This window comes from Nicotiana attenuata, chromosome 1, assembly GCF_001879085.1.
Source record: "Nicotiana attenuata strain UT chromosome 1, NIATTr2, whole genome shotgun sequence".
Taxonomy (NCBI): Eukaryota; Viridiplantae; Streptophyta; class Magnoliopsida; order Solanales; family Solanaceae; genus Nicotiana; species Nicotiana attenuata.
The window spans coordinates 23504013-23515937 of NC_031989.1; the positions used below are offsets into that span (position 1 = coordinate 23504013).

General features: G+C 37.5%; 1 protein-coding gene across 1 annotated transcript; it reads left to right on the top strand.

Annotated features, from left to right (window-relative positions):
* LOC109240347 (LOB domain-containing protein 20) lies at positions 8408–10628 on the top strand. Its single transcript, XM_019406977.1, has 2 exons — positions 8408–8782; positions 10237–10628. Exons 1-2 carry the CDS (start codon positions 8408–8410, stop codon positions 10609–10611), a joined length of 750 nt encoding a protein of 249 aa, XP_019262522.1. The 3' UTR covers positions 10612–10628.

Sequence of the window (11925 nt, forward strand, 5' to 3'; positions counted from 1 at the left end):
ATCAAAAACTCACTATCGGACCGGAGACTTCAAAAATACAAACTTCGGCATTTCAAGCCTAAATGAGCTACAGACTTCCAAAATACATTCCGAATACGCTCCCAACCCCGAAATCACCTAACGGAGCTAACGAAACCTTCGGATTTCCATTCCAAGTCCGTCTTCACACTGTTCCGATTACAGACCATTTCTCAACTCTTAAGCTCTCATTTAGGGACTAAGTGTCCCAAGACACTCCGAATCCCAACACTGAACGTCCCGGCAAACCAAAATAGCACAAATGAACTTAGGGGAAACAGTTAATGGGGGATCGGGGCGTAAATTCCAAAAATGACCGGTCGGGTCGTTACAGTTACGCTCCTCATAGTAGTGCTCTTACTTGAAGAGCCCACCTCCGTATGGTGAACAATAGATGGAGGAACAGACAAAGGAGGAGCGATAGAAGGAGGAACAGAAGCAACAGTTGATGAAGGTAAAGGAGCAATCATAGGTACGGGAGATGAAGAAGAAGATAAGGGAATTTCATCTAGAATAGGTCCTAAGTTTTCACTACCAAAACCACTAGCAAAAAGTTGATCGATAGACTCACGAGTGTCATGAGGAGAGACGTCATCACCAGGGAACCTTCATCTTCCTCCTCTGAATCTTCTTCTTCAGTTTCAGTAGTTTTTCTTTTTGAAGAACCCAAGAATACATCTTGGGCTGAAGAGGTGCGAGTACTCAAAGAGTCATGAGCAGCTATGATTGACTCTGCGGTGACCCCACGAATAGCAAATCCTGATAAAAAGAAGGATAAAAGTTAGAACAAAGAAGATATTTAGATACAGACAAGGAAAAATAGAAACCCTTACCATGAGTTTTTACTTTCCAACCATAACGGTTGGAAAGGTTTTTCCACGATCTACCCTCCATTGGAGCGGCCTTCAATAATTTTCCTACCCAACCACGGAAGTTGGCACGGTTTCCACGACACACATGGTTGCTGAGAAAGGAAAAAGAAGCGACATTAGAAAAGGTGATAAAACCTGAAAGGGAAAGGCACGAGGAAGATTTAACACTTACGTGCAAAGTTCCACTTCTCGAGAAAGGGAACATTACTTTCACCCACTAAACCAGCAGTGGGGGCAGCAACAAACCGGGCATACCAGCCACGGTCTTTATCGTCCTCAGGGCTCACTAAAACCCTCTTGCTCCTGGCTGCTAGGGTAAAAACGTCGTTGCGAAAAAGCCTAGGGGAATAGAGATGAATTAGGTGGGGAAAAGTAAATTCGGCATCCGCCAAGTTAGTGAGGTGCCTTAAGCAGGCGACAACCCTCCAAACGATTGGGCCAATTTGACCCAAGCTAACATAAAAAAGCGACAAAAATCCAGAATAACTGGACCAATGGCTGGTTTAAACCCTAAAGTAAAGGAATAAAAGAAAATCCAGTAATGTAGGAGGTGATTCTCTGATTTGGATTAGGAACGATGATAGGGAAATCATCACTCCAATGACAATCTCTACGAACTATGGGGATTAAAGGGTCAGTAATTTGAGAAGGATAAGTATCAACTCGATTTAAAGAGGCGACTTAAGTTCTGAGAGATTCCCTGTCATGGTAAAAGATAAGTCCGTTGGAACTATTTCTTCCACTAAAGGTTCGCATAAGGGTTCAGAGTATTCTTTGTTTCTGGAAGAAAACTGTGACGACCCAAAGGGTCATCACCTGTTTCCTCATTCGTTCTGTGCTTCCGAGGCCTTGAAAACCTCACTTTTGGTTGCCTCGATTTGCGTGCGCACTCCGGGCGCGAAGCCGGAAATTTTTTATGTTAAAATATATGAATTCTGTGAAAAATTTGGTGAATTATGATATTAATATTGATATAGTTGACTTTGGTCAACATTTTGGGTAAACGGACCCGGACCCGCGATGTGACGATCCCGGGAGGTCCGTAGAAAAATATGGGACTCGGGAATGTGCCCGGAGTCGAAATCCGAGGTCCAGAACCCCGGTAAAAGAATTTTTTCTGATAAATTATTTTCTGAAATTAATAAGGAAAAATGGAAATGAAAATGAGTTAGAAAATATAGGTATCGGGCTCATATTTTGGTTCCGACGCCCGGTACAGGTCTTAAATATGCGTTAAGCGCTTCCTGTGAAATTTGGTCGAAATCGGACGTCGTTTGACGTGTTTCGGACCTAAATAGCTAAAGTTGAAGGTTTATGAACTTTGAAATGAAAATTTTGAGTTTTGGGGGTTGATTCTTTGATTTGGATGTTATTTTAGCGATTTGATCGCTCGAGCAAGTTCGTAGGATGATATTGAGTTAGTGTATGTGTTTGGTTGGGATCCCCGAGGGCTCGGGAGTGTTTCGGAGGTGGTTCGGGGTGTTTTACACTTAGAAAAGTTAGCAGATTTTCTGCAATTTCTGCACAGGTCTTTTGTTCTACGCGAACGCGACCTTGTCCCGCGTTCGCGATGCCTTGTACCCCAGCCTTCTTCGCGTTCGCGTGAAAGGCCACGCGTTCGCATAGTTTCCCCTGCCCCCTTCTTCGCGTTCGCATACCAGTCTCGCGAACGCGTAGGCCAATATCTGGAACCCCAACTGTCCTTCATCGCGTTCGCAAGCCTCCCTCGCGTTCGCNAATTCGTCTAAGTATGAAAAAATGCAGGTTGCAGGTATGGGAATTGCGAACTGGGGTTCGCGATTGCGAACCCCGACCTGCTAACTTGGGAAATGCGAGATTTGGTTCGCATTTGCGAACTCTGACAATGGATGGGACTTTCGCATTTGCGAGCCCTTTTATCGCATTTGCGAAGGCTCCTCATCGCATTTGCGGACTGTTTGTTCGCATTTGCGACCCCTGTGCAGGTGCTCCCTTTCTCGCATTTACGGTCCTGGACTCGCATGTGACGACCCAAAGGGTCATCACCTGTTTCCTCATTCGTTCTGTGCTTCCGAGGCCTTGGAAACCTCACTTTTGGTCATCACCTGTTTCCTCATTCGTTCTGTGTTTGATCTAACTTTGGCTTGAGGGAATAGGATTAGAGTATCATAAATGCTATTTGCTAATTGATCGAGTACGGTGTATAGGCGTGGTGACGAGTGTCTATACACCGGAGTCTAGCATGACCGTGGGTCTTTGTTTGTACTTGTTTTTGAGATGATTTGGAACTCTTCTAAGCTACAACATGTTTTTCTGCAAATGTGAAGAATTTGAGGATAAGTTGTGAAATATTAATATTTTGGAGCATTGGCTCGAGTGTTAAATACCATTGAGTAAGAAATGAACGTATTGAAAAGAGTTGTGATTAATCCCTTGCCGGGATGGTTTGACTACAGTGAGTAATGCCCTTGCCGGGTTGTGAAAGATATTGTTATTGTTCCCTTGCCGGGACTTGGTTGTTATTTGTGTTAATCCCTTGCCGGGATAGTTCATATTACTTGTTTATTCCTCTTGCCCGTTTGTTTGTGACTGTTGTTTGGGTGAGGAAGAGTGAAATTGCACGAAGGGTCATTCCGTGCTATTCTTGATTATAATTGCACGAAGGGTCATTCCGTGCTATGTTTTGACTATTTATGCACGAAGGTACATTCCGTGCTCTGATTTGATTATATTTGCACGAAGGGTCATTCCGTGCCATGAGATGAGAGCTACGTGAGGGAAAGCACGAAGGGTGATGCCGTGCATTTTATTTGATTGCTTTGGGTGACATTGAGAGTAAAAGCACGAAGGGTGATGCCGTGCAACTATTGGATTTCTTATTCTTTGATAATTATTGTTGTGCCATGTTTCTTAATTACGCTGATGAACTTTATATCCAAATTGTACTTTCCCCACAGCATGTTTCCCTCCCTTTTAACTGTTTAGTTTCGGTATTTTCTTTCCTTTTGTTGCATATTTGTATATAAAAATTGTACAGGTTGGTTTGGTAGTCCTGTCTAGCCTCGTCACTACTTCGCCGAGGTTAGGCCAGACACTTACCAGCACATGGGGTCGGTTGTGCTGATGCTACACTCTGTGCATTTCTTTGTGCACAGATCCAGGAGCAGCTTTTGGACAACAGCAGTAGGATTCTTATCCGGGAGCTATCTTCAGTCCAGGGACTCTCGAGGTAGCCTAGCTGGCGTTCGCAGGCCGAAGTCCCTTTCCTTATTTCAGTTTGTTTTCATTGTACCAAAATAGACATGTGTATTTCTTTCATTCAGACCTGTTGTAGTATTCTATAGTGGTCCGTGAGCTAGTGACACCAGATTTTGGGTAGGGATGTGTTTCAAAACTTCCGCATTTTTATATCTTTTGTTAAACTTAAATTCTTCCGCATTTCTTTAACTGTTGTTAGTATATTATATTGTTGAGGTTAAATAGCGAATGTTTAATGTATGGCTGGCCTAGCTCCGTTAGTAGGCGCCATCACGACGCCCGATGGTGGGAAAAATCCGGGTCGTGACAAAAACCTTTGAGAATGGGAACCTCCAGTTCTAGAAGAAGGGCCAGAACTAGAAGAAGGTGTGAGTGAACTATCACCACGAACAGATCCTAAACTACGGAGTCTACCACCACCACCTCTTCTGTGCCTAACGGGAGCATTGAGAAAGCTGTCTAAAATAGGAGTTCTTCTAGGGTTAGGGTTCGGAGAAGCCATGACAAAGAAGATTGAAGTGAAGAAGAAGTGAATAAAAGTTTTGAAAAATTAAAGTGTTCAATACGCTTTAAATGGTATAAGACAAAGATGGAAGTTATATTTATACTAGTGAATGACCGTCAGAAGGAAAGAGTATAGTGATGGGAAGTCCATAATAATGATAACTGACACTTCGTGGACAGGGAAGCCGAAAAGAAAGCCTAAGAAAGTGCTGCACAATTGTATGACCAATAAGAGGATGACACGTATCCAGCGCATTAAATGAAAGTAGTAAGTGAAGCGTCAAACTCTGTCAGAGCATTAATGGTGACAAAAATTCTCCCTTAATGAATTCCACTTCCCAAATATTCAAACTGATGAATAAATGGAAAGTGGGGGGACTATCTGTATTGGGGAAAATTATATTTATGTATATGGTGACGTGTCATGACATATAGACTGGTCAAACAGTCAAAGAAATAAGGTTGGTTAACAGATACGAGCAATAACAGATACGAGCAACAACAGATACGAGTAAATTAAATGGAGGGGGTGCGAGCAGTCATACAAGTAATTCAACGCTCGTACCTATTCAAGACATTTAAAACTCAAAGATAGTGAAGAATCAAAGGAATGAATCTAACAGCAAAAAGGAGTCCAGATACAGCATTTAATGAGTATTAATTATTGGAAACGTTAGAGAATATGTATTTAATGTATATGATTGCATAACGTAACATTTAAAGTCATTAATTGCCCATAATAGCATTATTATGACAAAGGTAAGGCTCATATCCCAAAAAGAGCTATAAAAAGGGAAGAAACAATCAATTGTAAGGGGAGGTGATTATTGGAATATACTTTGATTTACCAGCTTTCATACTTGGCTATTCTAAAATTTCTGTCTTTATTTATTTTTTCGATTATCAGTAACCCGATTCTTCTAAATTCTAGCTTTAACTAAAATCCTATTTTTTGGTTAAACAAGGGTCGATGTGTATTTTTGTTCTCCTCCCGACTTCAATGGTTGCTGATGAACCTGCATATACAGGTTCATCTTGAGCGATTTGCAAATCGAAAGATGGCCCTTCGAAATTGATTGCTTTAGTGGGTATTCTGCAGAAAACCTAACAAAGCTTTTATAGTATCGAAAGATGGCCCTTCGAAATTGAGTGCTTTAAAGGGTATTCTGCAGAATTAACAATGGTGAATATTTAAAAAAAATGTTGAAGAGAAAAAGAAGAAGCTTTAGCCGGTCAAAAACCCAAAAACTTTAGCACTTACCACAACTATTTTGGAGCAAAAAATATTGAAAATTGTGGGAGATAATGGCGCTGATAAAGGAGAGATCTAGGGAGAGAAATTTGGAGCAAAAAATATTGAAAACGGCCATGGCAGCTGCTAGGCCTCCATGTCGCCTAGAGAGAGGATAGAGGAGAGAGAGATCGTGGAGAGAGAAATATGATATTATGCGGTGATTTTGAGAGAGAATAAACTTAAAGAATGAGAGTGAAAAATATTAGACAACATATTTAATGACTTAATGGTAGAAAGTGACCATAAGTACATATTTTGCTATAAAATCTAAAAGGTAGTTATAGAAAATAATAATTTAAAAGGATTTTTATTTCTAATAAATAGGGTGTAAAGCTTTGATATAGGAGGTAAAATTTCCTAAACTATTCCTCCTATTTCGATATTCGAACGTCGGCTTTCCTAAGGGGAATTTTTGTATTATACTATAATTTTGTGAACTTCATTTTACCTTTTATAACATTAGAGTAAACTACACTATCACTATGGCATTATACGCAGTTGGTTTTACAATATGAGATTCACCCTTGTATATATGTATGATTCTAATATATAAAGGTGATAAGCATTAAGTGATATTGAAAAATTTGAGTTATCCACAATCCGATTATAGTATAAAGAATGTTTAAAATAATTTCCTCTACTAATTAAGAAATAAAGAAATCATACACTTTGATTCATTAACTAGTTATGTATAAAATGCATTTAATTTTCAGTCATAAAATTATATCCGTCGAAATCTTTCAAATACCTTATATTGGTGTACGGGCTTGTACGACTTTCCCTGACCTAACGGAAGGCCTCGTAACCGATGATTTAACTTTGTAGTAATCATCTAGACATCTCTTATTAGTAGAGATATATTCTTAAAAGAACGTAATACCTAATTTGTTATAAATAAAATAATTTGTGTATGGGTCAAAATCTGATCTCACGATAATTAACGAGGCTAATCCCGTTTTAAGTTAATTCATGATTAATTAACGGCACGAACACTCAGGATTGACAACGTTCAACCCGCCTCTAGCTCGGTCGACAAGGCCCTGGCCTACGCGCCAATACAAAGGCGAGATCTCAACGTGGTTACGGCCACTTATTGCCAGCTCACGAAGCTCACAGCTATAAATACCAAGAGAGGAAACCCCAGAAAGGGGGTTGCTTCTCGACCACTAGTGAGAGGAGAGAGAAACGAGAAAAGATACCCCTCTTATGGGAAGAGAAAACACCATTGTAAGGCTCTGAACCTCTCCATGGAGAAGCAGACCAAACAAATATTATCAATAAAGGTTTCTAATGCTTCTCCCCCTAATCGTGAGTTCTTATTTTCATGTCTTTCAATTGGTCCAACGGATGATTACGATTTGCTATGATTATCCCGGGATTTATTTATATTGTTTTGTACTCGTAAGATGTGTAATATTTTTTGAGCGAACAATTTGCACCATGACAATTGATGTTTACCCACATTTTAAATTATTTAATTAATCATAAGAACAATAAACCAAAAAAAAAAATTACCAATTGAAGCAGCAATCTTTTTCAAGGGATTTCTTTATTGGGAAACCTCCAAATATAGTCGAAGCTTAAAGAACCAAAGCTTTGAGTATATAGTTGGTGATTATGCAATCTAGCTTTGTCACAACTGCAAAGAAAACATGTACTAACTAGTGTAAGTATTGATTTCATGATATGTTAACTAAATACGTATGGTTTCCACCTTCCCACACGCCACGGGCAGCAAAAATCTTGTGTCCTTCCTTGAGAGACAGCTCCTCCCATGATTTCCCTCCTCTAACAAAACTCCCCAACCTCCCACATACTATATCCTATATAAGTTATACTATTCTAACAACAAAAATAATAATTACGCTTCAATTTCAAGTAGTTGGGGTACAATAATATATATTTATAAGTTTATCTTAATTTAATATTATATAAAATAAGTTAAAATTTAAAAATACTACTAACAATTTTATATATATTTACTTACATAAAAAAAGGAAGCTTCGTGCATTAAGCTCTCGTTATGCGCGAGATTTGGGAAAGGGCCGAACCACAAGAGTCTATCGCACGCAGCCTTACCCTGCATTTCTGCAAGAGAGTACTGTTTCCATATTTACTTACATAAATTTCTTATTTCTGTAAAATTAAAAGAGTAGTGGAAAACATTGGATCTAAAATAATAATATGGACATGACTAGTAATTAGATTAAATTCAAACTTAGTGAACATGTAGTAACACTCTCTTTGCACGTGTTCCTCACACTCAAGAAGTACAGTCCTATTCCCCCCCCCACCCCACCCCACCCCACCCCCCACCCAAATATTTCTCAGCTCTCGCCAACCTTAACGTCTCTACACCTTTGCCAACCCTTCACGAGACTTACATGTATTTCTTCATTCTTATTCTTATAAAACTCAAGTCTTTAAACACCCTTTCTCTTTTACTATACTATTAACTAAATTCTCACTCTCCATTTAGCAGATGGATGAGCCACCAAGTGATGGCACATCGGAGAACCGACGTAAGGGCCCCGGAAAGCGTGCTACCGGAGCGGTGGAGCCACTAGCCTCTGCAGCACTTCCGGCTTCCACGGCTCCTTGTGGTGCATGCAAGTTCTTGAGAAGAAAATGCATTAGTGGGTGCATTTTTGCACCCCATTATGGCTCCGACCAAGGCGCGGCTCGGTTCGCGGCCGTGCACAAAGTGTTCGGAGCCAGTAATGTGTCTAAGCTATTGTTGCATATTCCGGCTAATCGGCGGCATGATGCGGTGGTCACTATAACTTATGAAGCTCAGGCTAGACTCTCAGATCCTGTTTATGGTTGTGTCTCGACCATTCTTGCTTTGCAACAACAGGTTCACCACTTTTAGATATATTCTTTATTAGTGTGATAATTTGTCATTCTGATGGTAACATTAGTAATTAATATCTTGGTTTTTTATTTCTATTATTAATTGTAATAGAAATATAATCAGATTTTTAAGGTTAACGAATAGAGTTACAAATGATCGTTTTCAACTAAAGTAAGATGAAGAAGTGAGGTAGCGTGAGGTTTTGTGTAGATCAAGTGCAAGTTACTTTTAAATAGTTGTCCCAGCATAGTCTCCTAGATTTTAAAGAATAGAAGAAACAAAAAAGCAGAGTGGTTCGATGACTAGAATGTCCATTGTTTGTCGTTTGCAGGGTGTCAATGAATATTTAAAAACCGACCGAACCGTACCGTACCGAATCGATTTTTAGGTTTCTTTTGAAGAACCCATAGGTTTTTATATAAATCTATAACCGTATCGATAATTAGGGTAGGCCTTTTATTTTATAAAAATAAACCGAAAAAATATCGAACCGTTCCGAATAAATTTTACATGTGAAAAATATATTTATATAGTAAGTTTAAAACTAATAAAGTATTAAATTTTTCATTGGGCCTTGGAATTATGAAAACTGTTACAAGCCAATAAGTAATTAAACTCAAAATACTAATTCCTAAAACCTATCATGCTACTTATACTTAAACTAAACTATTTAAATTATCTTTATTAGCAAGACGCAAAGTATTCTAGCGATTATGAGTAGCAAACTACAATGTATTAAATATGTTTTCTTTCATACAATTTAGATTTATCTTTTTGAATATTTAATAATTGGTTTAATTCGGTAATTGTAAAATCCGAACCAACCTGGCCCATGTACACGCCTAATATAAATATACATTGAATATTTCTGCGCGCCTGCATGATTCAGAAATCTTGTGGAATATTGGGTTGCATCCTATTCCTTCATATTTGCAAAATACTCAAATCTACTATAGATCGATACCAGGAGTGCTGATATATCCCTCCCTCTCCAGCATCATAGCTATACCAGCCTTTTCTTATTTGACAAAGTAATTAAGCCAGCCTTTAATTATAAGACAAATGTGGCACACCTAAGGAATTAAATTCATACATGGGTAAAACACGGCAAAATAAAAATGAATTCCAGAAAAGCCGGACTATGAAAAGATTACTGAATTCTTAGTTAATTTATAAACTACGCTATACAATGATTTAAATAATTATATACGCTAATAATGTAAATAAAATTATACATTGTCAACAACTTTTTGTAGAAGGTTACTAATTTTCTTTAGTTTCTAAGTAATTACTAAATTAGCCTAATTAAATTATAGGTTAATTCATGTTATATAGGCCACTTTGATTTAATATTGTAAAAAGCTATACATCATCAATATAAAGATATTACACTGATCAGAAAATATGTGTGAATTAAAAAGGACTGATGAACAAGTAAAATTGCATGAATTTTGTAGGTGGCATCTTTACAAGCAGAGCTAGCAGTAGTGCAAACACAACTAATTAACAACAGATATGCTGTGGAAAATGCTTTACAAACTTCACAACAACAACATCATCATCTTCAGCAGCAACAACTTCACCAAGAACATCATCACATTGCAATTCTACAGCCAACTTACTCAAACAATTCTTCTGTTTCAAACAATCTCATCAACAACATTAACAGTGCCAACACTTTCAATTCCACTGCTTTTGATCAACTGCCTGATGATACTTGTGCTACAACTGTCCCTAATAACTCTCCAAGTTTTGATCCCATACACCAAGAGGATGAGGAGGAGGAAGAGAGTCATAATCCTATTGTTTTTACTAATCAAATGTTTCATTGAATGAGAGGTCCACTAGAGATCAGAAATTATTAAAGAAACAACAAGATCTTTCGTTTGTCCTTTCCAGGCGAACGATTCGAACAAAAAAAAAACACTCACACACACCCGCTGAAGTCTTGTTAATATTTTACCAATAACTGAGATGTTTTACCATGTCGATATAAAGTTAACTATATATACAATATATTAGTAAGGATTTTTATTGTTGAATTTAATTTTAAGCTTTCTGTTGTTTTACCGCGAAAATAATGAGGGGTGAGAAGTGAGACGCATATTTCATGCTCATCTTCAAATAAAAAAGAGTAAAATTCATGGGTACGTCATCCAGCTTTTTACCCATTACCCAAAAGTCACTGTTCTTTTTTTTGTTACATAAAAATCATTTTATTTTGCTCCACATTTCACAAAAAAAAACTTTGATAATTTTTGGTTAAAAACCCACCTAAAATGTGAGAGAAAAATAACAAAAATGAGCCTTATATTTTGGGTAAGTTTAAATGCTCCCTTAAATATTAGTTGTTTTGATTCCATAAGGACTATCAAAAGTAAGCACTTTTAGTTTTCGTTGAGTATTTAACAAACTATAGTTACTTTGATGGAAAATGAGAAAAACGGATTTATTATGGAATTACATTTATAAGTGTATTTCTTACAATTTCGGCTATTTATGGCTTATTATATGATTTGGTATAGCTTTTTTGAGGTATAGTATGCTATTTTAAAATTTATTTCTAGCATCCCGTACATTTTGGTTCTGAAACTTCTAGATTCGCCAAGTCCATCCCATCAAAATATTTAGTCTTACTTGCAATTAGGTACAAGATAACTTAATTCTGTTGTTTCATAATTAATCATGCAGTTTGAAGATCTATAATTCATATATCATGAAAGGAGTTAACTCATTTTCAAGGTGAATGTAGGTTAGTGGCATTAAATTCGATTGTGGTGATTGGTGAATTTGCGCTCATCCATTGGTTCTACTTTGGACAAATCATTAGTTTTTGTATCGTTTATAGGATCAAATACTAACTATTTAATTTAGTCCGGAAGAAGTGTGATTGTTTATATACATATTGCAATAGGAGGATACAAAGCTAAAGTGTGTGGTTGATTTCTTGTTTCCTTTTCAACTAGTTTCACACTTATAATTTATTTTTATATAGTAACTTTATGCTTAAGTTAACAAAGCACCTATGATTTTAAATTATTTGGTCAATCATTGGTTTTGACGGAACTATAATTTGATAATTCTAGTTAACTAAATTTTAGTTTTCAGTATATATTATTAGGAAAGTTTATTAAATATTCGATGAG